Below are 24,291 nucleotides of genomic sequence, written 5' to 3' on the forward strand. Positions count from 1 at the left end.
TCTCTTTAAAACCCAAGTCGTTTCTAATGAAGATCAAACCGGGCTGTAACGTTACCGTGAGACCCAGCAGTTGGCTGAGGGACAGGAGCCAATGAGACGGCGCCGCGGGGGCTCAGTACGGTAATTAATGTGGGTACGGAAATATGTCGACTTACACTCGGCTTTAATCTCCGAGGGGAAAAAAATTTAATTTTCTATTTTTTTTTTTTTTTTAATGTTCTCTGTAGGGGGTCGCGTGCTGCATGCCCACCCCCCCCCAACCAGCTCTGGGGGCGGAGATATAAATGCCCAATACATTAACAGAAGGGTTTATTGGGTTAATTGGACGCAAATCCCTGGAAGTACAATGGGTTCAGATTTCCAGGCTCTCGCGTGGGGGCAAATTCTTAAATAAACCCAAAAGCTCCCAAATTGGAAAATGAGGCGAATGGGGCGTGTGGGTATAACCAGCGGGACACTGGCGGCCAATCAGATCATTCAGAAGGATCTGTACAGCGTAGCCATTTAATGATAATAATGTAGAATATGCTGAGTGTATGTGTTTGAGACCCCGCCCCCCGGCCCCCTCATACCATTCGCCTGTTGGGGTGGGACCTACTGAACCAAACTGCTCAACCAATGAATAAAAGATTCCAAGTTGCGCCCATCTGCTGAGCTGGAATTGCCCTGATTTGCCCCATGTCATTGTCCCTAGGGCATTCATGGGCTGATACATTGTCCATGTTTGTCCAGATCCACCCATCGTGCCCTATTCCTTAGTTACAGGGTCTCCATGCTCGTCGGGACCTTACCCTTAGTTACCGGGTCTCCATGCTCGTCGGGACCTTACCCTTAGTTACCGGGTCTCCATGCTCGTCGGGACCTTACCCTTAGTTACCGGGTCTCCATGCTCGTCGGGACCTTACCCTTAGTTACAGGGTCTCTATGCTCGTCGGGACCTTACCCTTAGTTACCGGGTCTCCATGCTCGTCGGGACCTTACCCTTAGTTACCGGGTCTCCATGCTCGTCGGGACCTTACCCTTAGTTACAGGGTCTCCATGCTCGTCGGGACCTTACCCTTAGTTACAGGGTCTCCATGCTCGTCGGGACCTTACCCTTAGTTACCGGGTCTCCATGCTCGTCGGGACCTTACCCTTAGTTACAGGGTCTCTATGCTCGTCGGGACCTTACCCTTAGTTACCGGGTCTCCATGCTCGTCGGGACCTTACCCTTAGTTACCGGGTCTCCATGCTCGTCGGGACCTTACCCTTAGTTACAGGGTCTCTATGCTCGTCGGGACCTTACCCTTAGTTACCGGGTCTCCATGCTCGTCGGGACCTTACCCTTAGTTACCGGGTCTCCATGCTCGTCGGGACCTTACCCTTAGTTACCGGGTCTCCATGCTCGTCGGGACCTTACCCTTAGTTACCGGGTCTCCATGCTCGTCGGGACCTTACCCTTAGTTACAGGGTCTCCATGCTCGTCGGGACCTTACCCTTAGTTACCGGGTCTCCATGCTCGTCGGGACCTTACCCTTAGTTACCGGGTCTCCATGCTCGTCGGGACCTTACCCTTAGTTACAGGGTCTCCATGCTCGTCGGGACCTTACCCTTAGTTACAGGGTCTCCATGCTCGTCGGGACCTTACCCTTAGTTACCGGGTCTCCATGCTCGTCGGGACCTTACCCTTAGTTACAGGGTCTCTATGCTCGTCGGGACCTTACCCTTAGTTACCGGGTCTCCATGCTCGTCGGGACCTTACCCTTAGTTACCGGGTCTCCATGCTCGTCGGGACCTTACCCTTAGTTACAGGGTCTCTATGCTCGTCGGGACCTTACCCTTAGTTACCGGGTCTCCATGCTCGTCGGGACCTTACCCTTAGTTACCGGGTCTCCATGCTCGTCGGGACCTTACCCTTAGTTACAGGGTCTCCATGCTCGTCGGGACCTTACCCTTAGTTACAGGGTCTCCATGCTCGTCGGGACCTTACCCTTAGTTACCGGGTCTCCATGCTCGTCGGGACCTTACCCTTAGTTACCGGGTCTCCATGCTCGTCGGGACCTTACCCTTAGTTACCGGGTCTCCATGCTCGTCGGGACCTTACCCTTAGTTACCGGGTCTCCATGCTCGTCGGGACCTTACCCTTAGTTACAGGGTCTCTATGCTCGTCGGGACCTTACCCTTAGTTACCGGGTCTCCATGCTCGTCGGGACCTTACCCTTAGTTACCGGGTCTCCATGCTCGTCGGGACCTTACCCTTAGTTACAGGGTCTCCATGCTCAGTGGGACCTTACCCTTAGTTACCGGGTCTCCATGCTCAGTGGGACCTTACCCTTAGTTACCGGGTCTCCATGCTCAGTGGGACCTTACCCTTAGTTACAGGGTCTCTATGCTCGTCGGGACCTTACCCTTAGTTACCGGGTCTCCATGCTCGTCGGGACCTTACCCTTAGTTACCGGGTCTCCATGCTCGTCGGGACCTTACCCTTAGTTACCGGGTCTCCATGCTCGTGGGACCTTACCCTTAGTTACCGGGTCTCCATGCTCGTCGGGACCTTACCCTTAGTTACCGGTCTCCATGCTCGTCGGGACCTTACCCTTAGTTACCGGGTCTCCATGCTCGTCGGGACCTTACCCTTAGTTACCGGGTCTCCATGCTCGTCGGGACCTTACCCTTAGTTACCGGGTCTCCATGCTCTCGTCTCCACCTTACCCTTAGTTACAGGGTCTCCATGCTCGTCGGGACCTTACCCTTAGTTACCGGGTCTCCATGCTCGTCGGGACCTTACCCTTAGTTACCGGGTCTCCATGCTCGTCGGGACCTTACCCTTAGTTACAGGGTCTCCATGCTCGTCGGGACCTTACCTTAGTTACAGGGTCTCCATGCTCGTCGGGACCTTACCCTTAGTTACCGGGTCTCCATGCTCGTCGGGACCTTACCCTTAGTTACCAGGTCTCCATGCTCGTCGGGACCTTACCCTTAGTTACCAGGTCTCCATGCTCGTCGGGACCTTACCCTTAGTTACCGGGTCTCCATGCTCAGTGGGACCTTACCCTTAGTTACCAGGTCTCCTTGCTCAGTGGGACCTTACCCTTAGTTACAGGGTCTCCACGCTCGTCGGGACCTTACCCTTAGTTACCGGGTCTCCATGCTCAGTGGGACCTTACCCTTAGTTACCGGGTCTCCATGCTCGTCGGGACCTTACACTTAGTTACCAGGTCTCCATGCTCAGTGGGACCTTACCCTTAGTTACCAGGTCTCCATGCTTATTGGAACCTTACCCTTAGTTACCAGGTCTCCATGCTGGTTTATACCTGCCCAGGTCTTGATCTAAGTCCAACTCCATCCATTGTGATGTTCCCTTAGCCACAGGGTCTCCCAGACCCCTCTCCCAAGGGTGGGGCACCCATTGTTATAAACAGAGCTGGATCTGACCCCAAATAACTGCCCCTTTTCATCTCCATCTCCATCTCCAGAGGTGCAGAGAGCACAGATGGTGCAGAACAATAGTCGGCCGAGACCCCCCCCAGGCCTTATCAGAGCGACTGTTTACAGAACCTTCTGTTGGCTCCGCTATTGCGTTTAATGAGAGATAATTAACAGTAAGTGTCTTCTAATTACTCCTTAATATGTTTGTGGCCCTGGGGCAATTGGCTTCAGGAGGTTTTTGAGGAGTCACAAACAATCTTTCTGCCCTACTGGTTGGACGGGCTTTACTGAATGTTTTTGGCATCCCCCTATTGGTTGCTTGTCTGAGCCAGGAGGTACATAAGTTACATACTGTACTGTCTAAGGGAAACACTATGGCACCCCCTACCCATATGTATAAATACAAATATACAGAGAAGGAATGTTCTGGGCACACAATAAGCTGTACCCCCATACTGTACTGTCTAAGGGAAACACTATGGCACCTCCTACCCATATGTATAAATACAAATATACAGAGAGGGAATGTTCTGGGCACACAATAAGCTGTACCCCCATACTGTACTGTCTAAGGGAAACACTATGGCACCTCCTACCCATATGTATAAATACAAATATACAGAGAAGGAATGTTCTGGGCACACAATAAGCTGTACCCCCATACTGTACTGTCTAAGGGAAACACTATGGCACCCCCTACCCATATGTATAAATACAAATATACAGAGAAGGAATGTTCTGGGCACACAATAAGCTGTACCCCCATACTGTACTGTCTAAGGGAAACACTATGGCACCCCCTACCCATATGTATAAATACAAATATACAGAGAGGGAATGTTCTGGGCACACAATAAGCTGTACCCCCATACTGTACTGTCTAAGGGAAACACTATGGCACCCCCTACCCATATGTATAAATACAAATATACAGAGAGGGAATGCTCTGGGCACACAATAAGCTGTACCCCCATACTGTACTGTCTAAGGGAAACACTATGGCACCTCCTACCCATATGTATAAATACAAATATACAGAGAAGGAATGTTCTGGGCACACAATAAGCTGTACCCCCATACTGTACTGTCTAAGGGAAACACTATGGCACCCCCTACCCATATGTATAAATACAAATATACAGAGAAGGAATGTTCTGGGCACACAATAAGCTGTACCCCCATACTGTACTGTCTAAGGGAAACACTATGGCACCCCCTACCCATATGTATAAATACAAATATACAGAGAGGGAATGTTCTGGGCACACAATAAGCTGTACCCCCATACTGTACTGTCTAAGGGAAACACTATGGCACCTCCTACCCATATGTATAAATACAAATATACAGAGAAGGAATGTTCTGGGCACACAATAAGCTGTACCCCCATACTGTACTGTCTAAGGGAAACACTATGGCACCTCCTACCCATATGTATAAATACAAATATACAGAGAAGGAATGTTCTGGGCACACAATAAGCTGTACCCCCATACTGTACTGTCTAAGGGAAACACTATGGCACCTCCTACCCATATGTATAAATACAAATATACAGAGAGGGAATGTTCTGGGCACACAATAAGCTGTACCCCCATACTGTACTGTCTAAGGGAAACACTATGGCACCTCCTACCCATATGTATAAATACAAATATACAGAGAAGGAATGTTCTGGGCACACAATAAGCTGTACCCCCATACTGTACTGTCTAAGGGAAACACTATGGCACCCCCTACCCATATGTATAAATACAAATATACAGAGAAGGAATGTTCTGGGCACACAATAAGCTGTACCCCCATACTGTACTGTCTAAGGGAAACACTATGGCACCCCCTACCCATATGTATAAATACAAATATACAGAGAGGGAATGTTCTGGGCACACAATAAGCTGTACCCCCATACTGTACTGTCTAAGGGAAACACTATGGCACCCCCTACCCATATGTATAAATACAAATATACAGAGAGGGAATGTTCTGGGCACACAATAAGCTGTACCCCATACTGTACTGTCTAAGGGAAACACTATGGCACCTCCTACCCATATGTATAAATACAAATATACAGAGAGGGAATGTTCTGGGCACACAATAAGCTGTACCCCCATACTGTACTGTCTAAGGGAAACACTATGGCACCTCCTACCCATATGTATAAATACAAATATACAGAGAAGGAATGTTCTGGGCACACAATAAGCTGTACCCCCATACTGTACTGTCTAAGGGAAACACTATGGCACCTCCTACCCATATGTATAAATACAAATATACAGAGAGGGAATGTTCTGGGCACACAATAAGCTGTACCCCCATACTGTACTGTCTAAGGGAAACACTATGGCACCTCCTACCCATATGTATAAATACAAATATACAGAGAGGGAATGTTCTGGGCACACAATAAGCTGTACCCCCATACTGTACTGTCTAAGGGAAACACTATGGCACCCCCTACCCATATGTATAAATACAAATATACAGAGAAGGAATGTTCTGGGCACACAATAAGCTGTACCCCCATACTGTACTGTCTAAGGGAAACACTATGGCACCCCCTACCCATATGTATAAATACAAATATACAGAGAAGGAATGTTCTGGGCACACAACTATACCTTATTATACTGTCGATCGAAAAATAAAATACGCAATTTATATAAATGTATTTCCCCAGTACTATAACACCCAGTAATGAATTGGCTCAGTCGGGGAGCAGCAAGTTGTGACTGTGGGACGGACGTTACGGGGCTGATTATCAATGCTGAGCCGACACCGACGGGGACACAATTTTTCTTTATCAAATTTATTATTGATAAGAAATGAATGGGAGTCGCAGGCGCTGTATCTGCTCCGGTCTCTTCACTATAATCAGCTTCTCGTTGGCTGAGACAGATGATCTGAAAATTGCCTTGATGTAGAGAGAGATTGGGGGGGGGGGGTTGGAACAATTATTATTTGTAGAGTGAAACTGTTATCACAGCGACCGCAGGGGGGCCGCTCTACGTGACCCCTCACAGAGGCAAGAAATGTGAAACATTTGTGCAACATGAATCTTTGCTGTGAGATTAATTTTGCTGAATAATGTATGAGATTTCATCCAACATCAGAGATAGAGATACAGCCGGGATATGGCAACTCCTACACTCAATAGGCCCCCTTATCTACACAGCCCCCCCCCCCCCACTGTCACAGTGTAACCCCCATATCATATATGCACATAATGTAACTGTATAATATATAGGCACAGATATACCCCCCATCTTCCCCCCCCCCACTGTCACAGTGTAACCCCCATATCATATATGCACATAATGTAACTGTATAATATATAGGCACAGATATACCCCCCATCTTTCCCCCAGCCCCCCCCCCCACTGTCACAGTGTAACCCCCATATCATATATGCACATAATGTAACTGTATAATATATAGGCACAGATATACCCCCCATCTTTCCCCCCCCCCCCCCACTGTCACAGTGTAACCCCCATATCATATATGCACATAATGTAACTGTATAATATATAGGCACAGATATACCCCCCATCTTTCCCCAGCCCCCCCCCCCCCCCCACTGTCACAGTGTAACCCCCATATCATATATGCACATAATGTAACTGTATAATATATAGGCACAGATATACCCCCATCTTTCCCCCAGCCCCCCCCCCCCCCCCCCACTGTCACAGTGTAACCCCCATATCATATATGCACATAATGTAACTGTATAATATATAGGCACAGATATACCCCCCATCTTTCCCCCAGCCCCCCCCCCCACTGTCACAGTGTAACCCCCATATCATATATGCACATAATGTAACTGTATAATATATAGGCACAGATATACCCCCCATCTTTCCCCCAGCCCCCCCCCCACTGTCACAGTGTAACCCCCATATCATATATGCACATAATGTAACTGTATAATATATAGGCACAGATATACCCCCCATCTTTCCCCCAGCCCCCCCCCCCACTGTCACAGTGTAACCCCCATATCATATATGCACATAATGTAACTGTATAATATATAGGCACAGATATACCCCCCATCTTTCCCCCCCCCCCCCACTGTCACAGTGTCACCCCCATATCATATATGCACATAATGTAACTGTATAATATATAGGCACAGATATACCCCCCATCTTTCCCCCAGCCCCCCCCCCCACTGTCACAGTGTAACCCCCATATCATATATGCACATAATGTAACTGTATAATATATAGGCACAGATATACCCCCCCATCTTTCCCCCAGCCCCCCCCCCCACTGTCACAGTGTAACCCCCATATCATATATGCACATAATGTAACTGTATAATATATAGGCACAGATATACCCCCCATCTTTCCCCCAGCCCCCCCCCCCCACTGTCACAGTGTAACCCCCATATCATATATGCACATAATGTAACTGTATAATATATAGGCACAGATATACCCCCCATCTTTCCCCCAGCCCCCCCCACTGTCACAGTGTCACCCCCATATCATATATGCACATAATGTAACTGTATAATATATAGGCACAGATATACCCCCCATCTTTCCCCCAGCCCCCCCCCACTGTCACAGTGTAACCCCCATATCATATATGCACATAATGTAACTGTATAATCTATAGGCACAGATATACCCCCCATCTTTCCCCCAGCCCCCCCACTGTCACAGTGTAACCCCCATATCATATATGCACATAATGTAACTGTATAATATATAGGCACAGATATACCCCCCCATCTTTCCCCCAGCCCCCCCCCCCACTGTCACAGTGTAACCCCCATATCATATATGCACATAATGTAACTGTATAATATATAGGCACAGATATACCCCCCATCTTTCCCCCAGCCCCCCCCCCCCACTGTCACAGTGTAACCCCCATATCATATATGCACATAATGTAACTGTATAATATATAGGCACAGATATACCCCCCCATCTTTCCCCCCCCCCCCCCACTGTCACAGTGTAACCCCCATATCATATATGCACATAATGTAACTGTATAATATATAGGCACAGATATACCCCCCATCTTTCCCCCCCCACTTTCACAGTGTAACCCCCATATCATTTATGCACATAATGTAACTGTATAATCTATAGGCACAGATATACCCCCCATCTTTCCCCAGCCCCCCCCCCCACTGTCACAGTGTAACCCCCATATCATATATGCACATAATGTAACTGTATAATATATAGGCACAGATATACCCCCATCTTTCCCCCAGCCCCCCCTCCACTGTCACAGTGTAACCCCCATATCATATATGCACATAATGTAACTGTATAATATATAGGCACAGATATACCCCCCATCTTTCCCCCCCCCACTGTCACAGTGTAACCCCCATATCATATATGCACATAAATGTAACTGTATAATATATAGGCACAGATATACCCCCCATCTTTCCCCCAGCCCCCCCCCCCACTGTCACAGTGTAACCCCCATATCATATATGCACATAATGTAACTGTATAATATATAGGCACAGATATACCCCCCCATCTTTCCCCCAGCCCCCCCCCCCCCACTGTCACAGTGTAACCCCCCATATCATATATGCACATAATGTAACTGTATAATATATAGGCACAGATATACCCCCCATCTTTCCCCCCCCCCCCCCCCACTGTCACAGTGTAACCCCCATATCATATATGCACATAATGTAACTGTATAATATATAGGCACAGATATACCCCCCATCTTTCCCCCAGCCCCCCCCCCCACTGTCACAGTGTAACCCCCATATCATATATGCACATAATGTAACTGTATAATATATAGGCACAGATATACCCCCCATCTTTCCCCCCCCCCCCCCCCACTGTCACAGTGTAACCCCCATATCATAATATGCACATAATGTAACTGTATAATATATAGGCACAGATATACCCCCCATCTTTCCCCCCCCCCCCCACTGTCACAGTGTAACCCCCATATCATATATGCACATAATGTAACTGTATAATATATAGGCACAGATATACCCCCCATCTTTCCCCCCCCCCCCACTGTCACAGTGTAACCCCCATATCATATATGCACATAATGTAACTGTATAATATATTAGGCACAGATATACCCCCCATTCTTTCCCCCAGCCCCCCCCCATGTCCACAGTGTAACCCCCATATCATATATGCACATAATGTAACTGTATAATATATAGGCACAGATATACCCCCATCTTTCCCGCCCCCCCCCACTGTCACAGTGTAACCCCCATATCATATATGCACATAATGTAACTGTATAATATATAGGCACAGATATACCCCCCATCTTTCCCCCAGCCCCCCCCCCACTGTCACAGTGTAACCCCCATATCATATATGCACATAATGTAACTGTATAATATATAGGCACAGATATACCCCCCATCTTTCCCCCAGCCCCCCCCCCCCACTGTCACAGTGTAACCCCCATATCATATATGCACATAATGTAACTGTATAATATATAGGCACAGATATACCCCCCATCTTTCCCCCAGCCCCCCCCCCCCACTGTCACAGTGTAACCCCCATATCATATATGCACATAATGTAACTGTATAATATATAGGCACAGATATACCCCCCATCTTTCCCCCAGCCCCCCCCCCCCCACTGTCACAGTGTAACCCCCATATCATATATGCACATAATGTAACTGTATAATATATAGGCACAGATATACCCCCCCATCTTTCCCCCAGCCCCCCCCCCCACTGTCACAGTGTAACCCCCATATCATATATGCACATAATGTAACTGTATAATATATAGGCACAGATATACCCCCCATCTTTCCCCAGCCCCCCCCCACTGTCACAGTGTAACCCCCATATCATATATGCACATAATGTAACTGTATAATATATAGGCACAGATATACCCCCCATCTTTCCCCCGCCCCCCCCCCACTGTCACAGTGTAACCCCCATATCATATATGCACATAATGTAACTGTATAATATAATAGGCACAGATATACCCCCCATCTTTCCCCCCCCCCCCCCCACTGTCACAGTGTAACCCCCATATCATATATGCACATAATGTAACTGTATAATATATAGGCACAGATATACCCCCCATCTTTCCCCACCCCCCCCCCCCACTGGTCACAGTGTAACCCCCATATCATATATGCACATAATGTAACTGTATAATATATAGGCACAGATATACCCCCCATCTTTCCCCAGCCCCCCCCCCCCCCCACTGTCACAGTGTAACCCCCATATCATATATGCACATAATGTAACTGTATAATATATAGGCACAGATATACCCCCCATCTTTCCCCAGCCCCCCCCCCCCCACTGTCACAGTGTAACCCCATATCATATATGCACATAATGTAACTGTATAATATATGCACAGATATACCCCCATCTTTCCCCAGCCCCCCCCCCCACTGTCACAGTGTAACCCCCATATCATATATGCACATAATGTAACTGTATAATATATAGGCACAGATATACCCCCATCTTTCCCCAGCCCCCCCCCCCACTGTCACAGTGTAACCCCATATCATATATGCACATAATGTAACTGTATAATATATAGGCACAGATATACCCCCCATCTTTTCCCCCAGCCCCCCCCCCACTGTCACAGTGTAACCCCCATATCATATATGCACATAATGTAACTGTATAATATATAGGCACAGATATAACCCCCATATTTCCCCAGCCCCCCCCCCACTGTCACAGTGTAACCCCCATATCATATATGCACATAATGTAACTGTATAATATATAGGCACAGATATATCCCCCCATCTTTCCCCCAGCCCCCCCCCCCCCCCACTGTCACAGTGTAACCCCCATATCATATATGCACATAATGTAACTGTATAATATATAGGCACAGATATACCCCCCATATACCCCCCCCCCCCCCAGTGGGGGTAACAGAGAGCAGCACGGAGTCTGAATGAAATGAACCAGTTGTACAGCTGTGGGGGTCAGTCACATTCTAAGCCCTGCCCTCATTATATGCCCCGCCCTCCCCATTACCATAACTAATAATATTTCCCATTATCCTTATAATAATGCAGCTGAACTTTAAACAAATATACGTTACATTTATTGTTACAATTTCCATAAAATAAAGAAAGAAAATTCTGTAACAGACTCTAAAATATAAAAACATTTGTTGCCGTTATTTAAAAAAAATGTGAGTGAATATAAAATAAAAAATTGTGACACAGACGAGAATTTTCTTCCCCTTTGAATCTTCTTCAGGGTAAAACCTCCCCCGGCACCGATTTGGGGCTGAAGATTTGGGGGTAGAACTCGATGAGCAGCTCCGCGAACAGATTGACCGGAACCAGCGCATTGAGAGACTGGATCTGCTCCCTCTGCCAGATCAGATTCAACCCGAATATACAGCCCAGGTTGGACGAGGTCATCTTGTTGTGAATGTGCTGCTGGCAAACCTGGGGGGGCAATGTTTATATGTCAGTAGCACCCCCTGCTGTCTTCCCATGGTATATCCTGCTGGGGCGGGAAACGGGGTTCGGGGAGTAGAGAGACAAATGGGGGGAGAGGGGAAATATAGAAGGGGGGAGAAGAGGGGGGATGGGGGGGAGTAAGGCCAAACAGTTGGGGGGGGGGGGAATAGAAAAGGAAGGAGAGGGGATGAGAGACAGAAGGAGAGAGGGAAGGGAAAGGGGGTTCGGGAAGTAGAGAGACAAATGGGGGGAGAGGGGAAATATAGAAGGGGGGAGAAGAGGGAGGATGGGGGGGAGTAAGGCCAAACAGTTGGGGGGGGGGGGGAATAGAAAAGGAAAGGAGAGGGGATGAGAGACAGAAGAGAGAGGGGAAGGGAAAGGGGGTTCGGGGAGTAGAGAGACAATGGGGGGAGAGGGGAAATATAGAAGGGGGGAGAAGAGGGGGGATGGGGGGGAGTAAGGCCAAACAGTTGGGGGGGGGGAATAGAAAAGGAAAGGAGAGGGGATGAGAGACAGAAGGAGAGAGGGGAAGGGAAAGGGGGTTTGGGGAGTAGAGAGACAAATGGGGGGAGAGGGGAAATATAGAAGGGGGGAGAAGAGGGAGGATGGAGGGGAGTAAGGCCAAACAGTTGGGGGGGGAATAGAAAAGGAAAGGAGAGGGGATGAGAGACAGAAGGAGAGAGGGGAAGGGAAAGGGGGTTCGGGGAGTAGAGAGACAAATGGGGGGAGAGGGGAATATAGAAGGGGGGAGAAGAGGGAGGATGGGGGGAGTAAGGCCAAACAGTTGGGGGGGGAATAGAAAAGGAAAGGAGAGGGGATGAGAGACAGAAGGAGAGAGGGGAAGGGAAAGGGGTTCGGGGAGTAGAGAGACAAATGGGGGGAGAGGGGAAATATAGAAGGGGGAGAAGAGGGAGGATGGGGGGGAGTAAGGCCAAACAGTTGGGGGGGGGAATAGAAAAGGAAAGGAGAGGGGATGAGAGACAGAAGGAGAGAGGGGAAGGGAAAGGGGGTTCGGGAGAGACAAATGGGGGGAGAGGGGAAATATAGAAGGGGGGAGAAGAGGGAGGATGGGGGGGGGAGTAAGGCCCAAACAGTTGGGGGGGGGGGGAATAGAAAAGGAAAGGAGAGGGGATGAGAGACAGAAGGAGAGAGGGGAAGGGAAAGGGGGGTTCGGGGAGTAGAGAGACAAATGGGGAGAGGGGAAATATGGAAGGGGGGAGAAGAGGGGGATGGGGGGAGTAAGGCCAAACAGTTGGGGGGGGGGGGAATAGAAAAGGAAAGGAGGGGGGATGAGAGACAGAAGGAGAGAGGGGAAGGGAAAGGGGGTTCGGGGAGTAGAGAGACAAATGGGGGGAGAGGGGAAGGGAAAGGGGGTTCGGGGAGTAGAGAGACAAATGGGGGAGAGGGGAAATATAGAAGGGGGGAGAAGAGGGAGGATGGGGGGGAGTAAGGCCAAACAGTTGGGGGGGGGGGAATAGAAAAGGAAAGGAGAGGGGATGAGAGACAGAAGGAGAGAGGGGAAGGGAAAGGGGGTTCGGGGAGTAGAGAGACAAATGGGGGGAGAGGGGAAATATAGAAGGGGGGAGAAGAGGGAGGATGGGGGGGAGTAAGGCCAAACAGTTGGGGGGGGGAATAGAAAAGGAAAGGAGAGGGGATGAGAGACAGAAGGAGAGAGGGGAAGGGAAAGGGGGTTCGGGGAGTAGAGAGACAAATGGGGGGAGAGGAGGGAGGATGGGGGGGAGGGCAGACAGTGGGGGGGGGGCAGGGAGATGACAGAGAGGGACATGGGGATCGGAACTTGAGGGGACAAAGTGCATTTCTGCAGTTGGAACAAAATAATAGGCGACAAATAACAAAAAGGGAAAGTAAAGCCTCGCGTGTGATGTTCCCATTACTGTCGCTTTGAAGGCCCCGACATCCCAGCTCTGCGCCCCCCCCAAGAGCCAAATTACAGGGACCTTTTCAGGTAACGTCGCTACAAAGCAAAGAGCCCAGTTACGGGCTCCTCAGAACCGGTCCCTCCGCTCCGAAGGGGGGGAAATCCTTTCATATTGTGCAGCTGCCGGGGGTTATAAATTGTACTGGAAAAATAGCTCCTTAAAGGGGAAATCAGAAGAAGAAGGCAAATAACTATAAAAAAAAACTATAACAAATAAATAATGAAGACCAATTGAAAAGTTGCTCAGAATTGGCCATTGTATAACATACTAAAAAGTCAATCACCCCTTTAAAGGGGTTTTTACCTTTGAGTTAATGTTTATGGGTTTATGTAGTAAAAGTCATGAAGGTGCAGTTACCCATAGCAACCAATCAGCAGGTACCATTTACTGCTCACCTGTTGAAAAGCAAGCATCTCATTGGTTGCTATGGGTTACTGCTCCTGGGCAAACGCAGTCCCTTTTATTACATATGAGGGTAAGTACATTATAGAATGTCCTATTCCTAGCAACTTTGCAATTGGTCTTCATTATTTCTTCTTCATTATTTGCCTTTCAAATGGGGGGGTCACTGACCCCGGCAACCGAGAAACCGCGAGCTCACAATTTGAAAGTTGCTGTGACTTTATATTTAATCCCATCCCTATTCATATTCCCCTCTCTCGTTCAAACCACTGCCTGGTTGCTAAGGTAAACGAGACCCTAGCAACCAGTTAGCTGTTGAGATTCCAAACTGGACAGCCGCTGGACAAAATGTTGAAATGAAATTGTCTTGGAATAGCAATGTCTATGGCATACTTAAGGTTAATTTAAAGGTGAACCGCCCCTTTAACGTCTGAATGTGACTGCAGGAGACTGCGGTTAAGCGAGACCCAGCTGCTGTGCTTATCTTAAGCAAGGAAAAGGCAGTTTTTCATAGAGAATAAGGGTATGCGGATGGGAATCTCTCGTTTGGGCGCTCTCGCCACCTACTTTCTGTCGAATTCCTTGTAGGCGCTCTGTAACCAGCCGAGAGACGGCTTGTTGCGACTGTTGAGGCCGTAGTGGAAGTAGACGAGGGTGTAATCGTTCTCGACGTACTGATCCAACGTGTGTTTCATGTACCTGCCGCAAAGTCGCCAAGAACACCGAATTAATGGGGATTTAGGGAATGCATTGTGGGTAATAAGGGGGATATGTCATGTGATGACTGGGGGGGTAAATATAACGTGGTAGCAGCGTTAATAGATAATCAATGAGGATTGATAGACCCAAAGGCGCCCTGCTTTTTTATACTGACACGATTGCTATGAATGAGGTTTACTTCCCCTTTAATCTCACTAATAACAGGGGAAAGTTTTGATTGCGGTTTGCCAAGGGCTAAAGGCAAAGTCGGACAATGGCAGAATCTATCTGGGCGCTGGGTTTACCCCCCCCCCAGGTGATAAAGGGACGCACTGGAGCAGTCGGACGTGATCGATCTCGTGGCACGGGGGGAGCCGGCAGCAGCTGAACGTGATCACTTTCCTCCCGGAGTTATCGTCCCCTGCGGGGTAGAAAGGAAAAGGGGTTATTTACTGATACCCTATCCCTGCGTCCTTGGACAGTACAGTATGGGGGTACAGCTTATTGTGTGCCCAGAACATTCCCTCTCTGTATATTTGTATTTATACATATGGGTAGGGGGTGCCATAGTGTTTCCCTTAGACAGTACAGTATGGGGGTACAGCTTATTGTGTGCCCAGAACATTCCTTCTCTGTATATTTGTATTTATACATATGGGTAGGGGGTGCCATAGTGTTTCCCTTAGACAGTACAGTATGGGGGTACAGCTTATTGTGTGCCCAGAACATTCCTTCTCTGTATATTTGTATTTATACATATGGGTAGGGGGTGCCATAGTGTTTCCCTTAGACAGTACAGTATGGGGGTACAGCTTATTGTGTGCCCAGAACATTCCTTCTCTGTATATTTGTATTTATACATATGGGTAGGGGGTGCCATAGTGTTTCCCTACAGTAGAAGTGGATGAGGCTGACGTACCAACTACGTGGAGGATCCCATGTCGGGCGATATCATAGTAGGGGTGCCCAATACAGACATCGCTGGGTTTTCTTCCCCCGGACACCACAGGAGGTCCCAGATATTCTAGATCCTCCTCATCCTTCTGCAGCTCTAGAACAAGGATAGAAGACACGTAAGTGACTGTCAGGTCTCACTGCCACCATGCAATTGGTCTCTTCTACTAGCCCACTAGCCTTGTAGCACAGATTCCCAGTGTTACCCACCAATCTCCGCTAACTTTTCAAAGTCGACAGAGTCCATTCCCGACGGGATAAATACGGAGAGAAGTCGATCCTTGGAAGCAAAAAAGAAACATTGTTTTGTCATTTTAGCACTAAAACTAAAGGGGAACTAAACCCTCTTGCATTTCTAATGATTACCCCCCAACCCCCTCCTTTCCGCACTCCACCAATCACGGGACTCTTATGGAATCAGCTGGGCAACCGCCAGGCTTAAAGATCCTGAATTTGTTCCGCCGGCAAATAACGAGTTGCTAATTAATAATACAGAGCAAATGAGGGTCGTTTATTCTCTGGCAAACGTGCAGCTCATTAATGTGCATTGGAATTAACACTTACACCCCCCCCCCCCCCGATTAAATAGTCTCATCCAACACCAGCGCCAGCGTTTTGTTAGAGGTCGTTAACAGTTTTAATTAAATTAAACTGACAAGTTACTGGACAAAGGGATCCTGCTTGGGTCTAATTACTGTCTCCCCAGCTTCCCCCCCCCCACTGAGAGCTCAGTATCATCATAAACATCCAGTCTCCCCAACACCCACCCCCAAATAAGCACTCACCCCAAATCCCCCCCTAACTGGCCTTCAGGCAGGGCCCCCTTAGCCCATAACAAGGTTACAGATATAGAGAAATATTGGGGTAACAGTCACCCCGCTATAGTTCCAGGGGTACCCAGGGCACAAATAAGCACTCACCCCAAATCCCCCCCTAACTGGCCTTCAGGCAGGGCCCCCTTAGCCCATAACAAGGTTACAGATATATAGAAACATTGGGGGTAACAGTCACCCCGCTATAGTTCCAGGGGTACCCAGGGCACAAATAAGCACTCACCCCAAATCCCCCCCTAACTGGCCTTCAGGCTGGCCCCCTTAGCCCATAACAAGGTTACAGATATATAGAAACATGGGGTAACAGTCACCCCGCTATAGTTCCAGGGGTACCCAGGGCACAAATAAGCACTCACCCCAAATCCCCCTAACTGGCCTTCAGGCTGGGCCCCCTTAGCCCATAACAAGGTTACAGATATATAGAAACATTGGGGTAACAGTCACCCCGCTATAGTTCCAGGGGTACCCAGGGCACAAATAAGCACTCACCCCAAATCCCCCCCTAACTGGCCTTCAGGCTGGGCCCCTTAGCCCATAACAAGGTTACAGATATATAGAAACATTGGGGTAACAGTCACCCCGCTATAGTTCCAGGGGTACCCAGGGCACAAATAAGCACTCACCCCCAAATCCCCCCCTAACTGGCCTTCAGGCTGGGCCCCCTTAGCCCATAACAAGGTTACAGATATATAGAAACATTGGGGGTAACAGTCACCCCGCTATAGTTCCAGGGGTACCCAGGGCACAAATAAGCACTCACCCCAAATCCCCCCCTAACTGGCCTTCAGGCTGGGCCCCCTTAGCCCATAACAAGGTTACAGATATATAGAAACATTGGGGTAACAGTCACCCCGCTATAGTTCCAGGGGTACCCAGGGCACCAATAAGCACTCACCCCCAAATCCCCCCCTAACTGGCCTTCAGGCTGGGCCCCCTTAGCCCATAACAAGGTTACAGATATATAGAAACATTGGGGTAAACAGTCACCCCGCCTATAGTTCCAGGGGTACCCAGGGCACAAATAAGCACTCACCCCAAATCCCCCCCTAACTGGCCTTCAGGCTGGGCCCCCTTAGCCCATAACAAGGTTACAGATATATAGAAACATTGGGGTAACAGTCACCCTGCTATAGTTCCAGGGGTACCCAGGGCACAAATAAGCACTCACCCCCAAATCCCCCCCTAACTGGTCTTCAGGCTGGGCCCCCTTAGCCCATAACAAGGTTACAGATATATAGAAACATTGGGGTAACAGTCACCCGCTATAGTTCCAGGGGTACCCAGGGCACAAATAAGCACTCACCCCAAATCCCCCCCTAACTGGCCTTCAGGCTGGGCCCCCTTAGCCCATAACAAGGTTACAGATATATAGAAACATTGGGGTAACAGTCACCCCGCTATAGTTCCAGGGGTACCCAGGGCACAAATAAGCACTCACCCCAAATCCCCCCCTAACTGGCCTTCAGGCTGGACCCCCTTAGCCCATAACAAGGTTACAGATATATAGAAACATTGGGGTAACAGTCACCCTGCTATAGTTCCAGGGGTACCCAGGGCACAAATAAGCACTCACCCCAAACCCCCCCCTATCTCATTAGATGATTTGGGGGATTGGCCTTTGCAAGTGCAGCAATCGACTCAGCTCCCTGTCAGCGTTTCCGTTATTTCCATTATTTTGCCCCGTTCCTGTTATTTATTACCCCAAGCGGAGTTTTTATATTTTGGTTTTGGCCCCTCCCGCCAGTAATGGTCAGACAGAATTTTTGCTGACTGGTCTCGGGCAGTTTAAAGCCGTCAGAGCGGGGCTCATTCACATCAGGCACAGACACAATCACGGGGCTTATTATTATATTGGGCGGCCAAGGTGCTGACCTTCAGGATGGCAGAACGTGGGCTGACAGTTTCCCCCCGTGGCCCTGGGCCAGTAATGAATTCATAACGTTCCAGAAAACAAACCCTTTCACCTGCTATTGATTTTATTAAGCCAGAGCTACGGGGGGGGGGTCCCGGGGGTCTCATTTAATCTTTATTGGGGGCTATTTGCTCTCCTGTCGCAGGGGATGCTGGGAGTTGTAGTAACCAATCCCCCTCCAAAGGGTTATAGCCCTTTTATATTGGTCAAAGATCCCCTGTTTTTCCACTGCATTTTCTAGTTAGTGAGTAAAGTCTGTATGTGTGTATACTTGCCCTTACTTATAGGTCTCTCCCTATGGTGTAGTGTTCTGGATCATACCAACATAGGGAGAGGGGGAACTAACATTCCGTTCAATTAAAGAGAGAAAGTCGTTAGAGAAATGAGGAGTCACAAGGTGCACGATCCCCGATAGCTGCTAACAAACAGATTGGGGTGTAGAAACGGGGGGGGCTACAGGTATTCGTTATTGATGGATTATACAGCCTTGTGATTGGCTATGCCAGTATGCATGCTAATTCTGCCCTGCCAGGAAGTCCCTCCCACTCTGCATCTTTGATGCCATGGTTACAACGTGCCCTGTGGACCTTCCAGAATAACCGCTCTTTAACCCTTTCTCTGCCCCTGGGTGGGATGGGGGTCGATAGGGCAGAACCTGCAGAACCGGCCCACCCTGCCATGTAAGATCTCTATCTATAGGCTGAATTCCACTGGGAAGGGGGCGGGGCCATTAATGAGGAAGAATCTGGGATTTTAGGGTTTGGATGAAGGAGGAACATTAGGAAGATGTAGGGGAGGGAATATTCTGATCCAAAGGAAATGGGTTTTATTTCAGTCCCCGAACCTTTATCTGCAGCACAAACCAGCGGGTGGCGCTGTTACAGCCCCAGGGGTAACTGTGAGAAGTGGTACTGCGACTGGCTCATCCACTCACTTACAGCCCCCCCTCCCTCATCCTATTCTACCCCTACTATATACCCACTCTGACTGTTACAGCCCCTCCCCCTGGCACCATCTTGCCTTACTATACACACTGTCCCACAGTTACAGCCCCCCCCCCTGGCACCATCTTGCCTTACTATACACACTGTCCCACAGTTACAGCCCCTCCCCCTGGCACCATCTTGCCTTACTATACACACTGTCCCACAGTTACAGCCCCCTCCCCTGGCACCATCTTGCCTTACTATACACACTGTCCCACAGTTACAGCCCCTCCCCCTGGCACCATCTTGCCTTACTATACACACTGTCCCACAGTTACAGCCCCTCCCCCTGGCACCATCTTGCCTTACTATACACACTGTCCCCAGTTACAGGCCCCTCCCCCCTGGCACCATCTTGCCTTACTATACACACTGTCCCACAGTTACAGCCCCTCCCCCTGGGCACCATCTTGCCTTACTATACACACTGTCCCCACAGTTACAGCCCCTCCCCCTGGCACCATCTTGCTTACTATACACACTGTCCCACAGTTACAGCCCCCTCCCCCTGCACCATCTTGCCTTACTATACACACTGTCCCACAGTTACGAGCCCCTCCCCCTGGCACCATCTTGCCTTACTATACACACTGTCCACAGTTACAGCCCCCCCTCCCCCTGGCACCATCTTGCCTTACTATACACACTGTCCCACAGTTACAGCCCCTCCCCCTGGCACCATCTTGCCTTACTATACACACTGTCCCACAGTTACAGCCCCTCCCCCTGGCACCATCTTGCCTTACTATACACACTGTCCCACAGTTACAGCCCCTCCCCCTGGCACCATCTTGCTTAACTATACACACTGTCCCACAGTTACAGCCCCTCCCCTGGCACCATCTTGCCTTACTATACACACTGTCCCACAGTTACAGCCCCCCCCCTGGCACCATCTTGCCTTACTATACACACTGTCCCACAGTTACAGCCCCCCCTGGCACCATCTTGCTTACTATACACACTGTCCCACAGTTACAGCCCCCCCCTGGCACCATCTTGCCTTACTATACACACTGTCCCACAGTTACAGCCCCCCCCCTGGCACCATCTTGCCTTACTATACACACTCTCCCACAGTTACAGCCCCCCCCTGGCACCATCTTGCCTTACTATACACACTGTCCCACAGTTACAGCCCCCCCCCTGGCACCATCTTGCCTTACTATACACACTCTCCCACAGTTACAGCCCCCCCCTGGCACCATCTTGCCTTACTATACACACTCTCCCACAGTTACAGCCCCCCCCTGGCACCATCTTGCCTTACTATACACACTGTCCCACAGTTACAGCCCCCCCCCACCATCTTGCCTTACTATACACACTGTCCCACAGTTACAGCCCCCCCCCTGGCACCATCTTGCCTTACTATACACACTGTCCCACAGTTACAGCCCCTCCCCCTGCACCATCTTGCCTTACTATACACACTGTCCCACAGTTACAGCCCCCCCCCTGGCACCATCTTGCCTTACTATACACACTGTCCCACAGTTTACAGCCCCTCCCCCTGGCACCATCTTGCCTTACTATACACACTGTCCCACAGTTACAGCCCCCCCCCCTGGCACCATCTTGTCTTACTATACACACTGTCCCACAGTTACAGCCCCCCCCCTGGCACCATCTTGTCTTACTATACACACTGTCCCACAGTTACAGCCCCCCCCCCCCCTGGCACCATCTTGTCTTACTATACACACTGTCCCACAGTTACAGCCCCTTCCCCTGGCACCATCTTGTCTTACTATACACACTGTCCCACAGTTACAGCCCCCCCCTGGCACCATCTTGCCTTACTATACACACTGTCCCACAGTTACAGCCCCCCCCCTGGCACCATCTTGCCTTACTATACACACTCTCCCACAGTTACAGCCCCCCCTGGCACCATCTTGCCTTACTATACACACTGTCCCACAGTTACAGCCCCCCCCCCGGCACCATCTTGCCTTACTATACACACTCTCCCACAGTTACAGCCCCCCCCTGGCACCATCTTGCCTTACTATACACACTCTCCCACAGTTACAGCCCCCCCCTGGCACCATCTTGCCTTACTATACACACTGTCCCACAGTTACAGCCCCCCCCTGGCACCATCTTGCCTTACTATACACACTGTCCCACAGTTACAGCCCCCCCCCCTGGCACCATCTTGCCTTACTATACACACTCTCCCCACAGTTACAGCCCCCCCCTGGCACCATCTTGCCTTACTATACACACTGTCCCCACAGTTACAGCCCCTTCCCCTGGCACCATCTTGCCTTACTATACACACTGTCCCACAGTTACAGCCCCTTCCCCCTGGCACCATCTTGCCTTACTATACACACTGTCCCACAGTTACAGCCCCTTCCCCTGGCACCATCTTGCCTTACTATACACACTGTCCCACAGTTACAGCCCCTCCCCCTGGCACCATCTTGCCTTACTATACACACTGTCCCACAGTTACAGCCCCCCCCCTGGCACCATCTTGCCTTACTATACACACTGTCCCACAGTTACACCCCTCCCCCTGGCACCATCTTGACTTACTATACACACTGTCCCACAGTTACAGCCCCCCCCTGGCACCATCTTGCCTTACTATACACACTGTCCCACAGTTACAGCCCCTCCCCCTGGCACCATCTTGCCTTACTATACACACTGTCCCACAGTTACAGCCCCCCCCTGGCACCATCTTGCCTTACTATACACACTGTCCCACAGTTACACCCCTCCCCCTGGCACCATCTTGACTTACTATACACACTGTCCCACAGTTACAGCCCCCCCCTGGCACCATCTTGCCTTACTATACACACTGTCCCACAGTTACAGCCCCTCCCCCTGGCACCATCTTGCCTTACTATACACACTGTCCCACAGTTACAGCCCCTCCCCCTGGCACCATCTTGCCTTACTATACACCACTGTCCCACAGTTACAGCCCCTCCCCCTGGCACCATCTTGCCTTACTATACACACTGTCCCACAGTTACAGTCCCTCCCCCTGGCACCATCTTGCCTTACTATACACACTGTCCCACAGTTACAGCCCCTCCCCCTGGCACCATCTTGCCTTACTATACACACTGTCCCACAGTTACAGCCCCTCCCCCTGGCACCATCTTGCCTTACTATACACACTGTCCCACAGTTACAGCCCCAGACTCAGTGCACTTACCTGAGTGCCGACTCTCAGCCCCAAACCCACACGGTGACTTTCCCTGTGTCTCTCAGGTGAGTCTCAGAGCTCAGTGAGTCTCTCCGGGCGCCCAGGTGAGTGTTTACCTGCCCCCGGCCTTGGAGCTGACGGACAGGGTGGGGGGTAAGTATTTCCCAGGGAGGGAGGGCAGGACACAAGCAGCGACTTCCTTAATGTTAATGAAAGAAAAATTCCACCCCCTCAGCAACTGCCCCTCCCAGGCCTGTGGGTAAGTGTGCTGAGAGGGAGGGATTTGTATTCTCTGTGTCCCCCCCCCCCCCCCGCCCTGAGTCAAACATGCACTGTCCCGGGCTGTACCAAAATCTCTATAGCCCCACCCACTTACCTATCCCCCCAACATTCCCCTTTATATAGGGGCTTATGGGAAATGTACTGTGTCCCCCCACATTAGGTGTATCCCCCCAACATTCCCCTTTATATAGGGGCTTATGGGAAATGTACTGCGCCCCCCACATTAGGTGTATCCCCCCAACATTCCCCTTTATATAGGGGCTTATGGGAAATGTACTGTGCCCCCCACATTAGGTGTATCCCCCCCAACATTCCCCTTTATATAGGGGCTTATGGGAAATGTACTGTGTCCCCCACATTAGGTGTATCCCCCCAACATTCCCCTTTATATAGGGGCTTATGGGAAATGTACTGTGCCCCCCACATTAGGTGTATCCCCCCAACATTCCCCTTTATATAGGGGCTTATGGGAAATGTACTGCGCCCCCCACATTAGGTGTATCCCCCCCAACATTCCCCTTTATATAGGGGCTTATGGGAAATGTACTGTGTCCCCCACATTAGGTGTATCCCCCCAACATTCCCCTTTATATAGGGGCTTATGGGAAATGTACTGTGCCCCCCACATTAGGTGTATCCCCCCAACATTCCCCTTTATATAGGGGCTTATGGGAAATGTACTGTGCCCCCCACATTAGGTGTATCCCCCCCAACATTCCCCTTTATATAGGGGCTTATGGGAAATGTACTGTGCCCCCCACATTAGGTGTATCCCCCCAACATTCCCCTTTATATAGGGGCTTATGGGAAATGTACTGCGCCCCCCACATTAGGTGTATCCCCCCAACATTCCCCTTTATATAGGGGCTTATGGGAAATGCACTGTGCCCCCCACATTAGGTGTATCCCCCCCAACATTCCCCTTTATATAGGGGCTTATGGGAAATGCACTGTGTCCCCCACATTAGGTGTATCCCCCCAACATTCCCCTTTATATAGGGGCTTATGGGAAATGAACTGTGCCCCCCACATTAGGTGTACCCCCCCAACATTCCCCTTTATATAGGGGCTTATGGGAAATGTACTGTGCCCCCCACATTAGGTGTATCCCCCCAACATTCCCCTTTATATAGAGGCTTATGGGAAATGTACTGTGCCCCCCACATTAGGTGTATCCCCCCCAACATTCCCCTATATATGGGGACTTATGGGAAATGTA

The 24,291-nt window shown here is 49.8% G+C and overlaps 1 protein-coding gene across 1 annotated transcript; it reads right to left on the bottom strand.

The window, feature by feature from the left end:
* Positions 1-11,502: 11,502 nt before the first annotated feature.
* arhgap8 (Rho GTPase activating protein 8) lies at positions 11,503-22,953 on the bottom strand (the record flags this gene model as incomplete). The annotated part of the gene is given in 7 exon segments (NM_001016951.2): positions 11,503-11,881; positions 11,884-11,903; positions 14,801-14,933; positions 15,267-15,354; positions 15,853-15,984; positions 16,098-16,167; positions 22,800-22,953. Coding segments are annotated over 6 exon segments (612 nt in total), but the record flags the coding sequence as incomplete, so codon positions are not given.
* Positions 22,954-24,291: the final 1,338 nt, after the last annotated feature.

Source organism: Xenopus tropicalis, chromosome 3 (assembly GCF_000004195.4).
Source record: "Xenopus tropicalis strain Nigerian chromosome 3, UCB_Xtro_10.0, whole genome shotgun sequence".
In the NCBI taxonomy this organism is placed as follows: Eukaryota; Metazoa; Chordata; class Amphibia; order Anura; family Pipidae; genus Xenopus; species Xenopus tropicalis.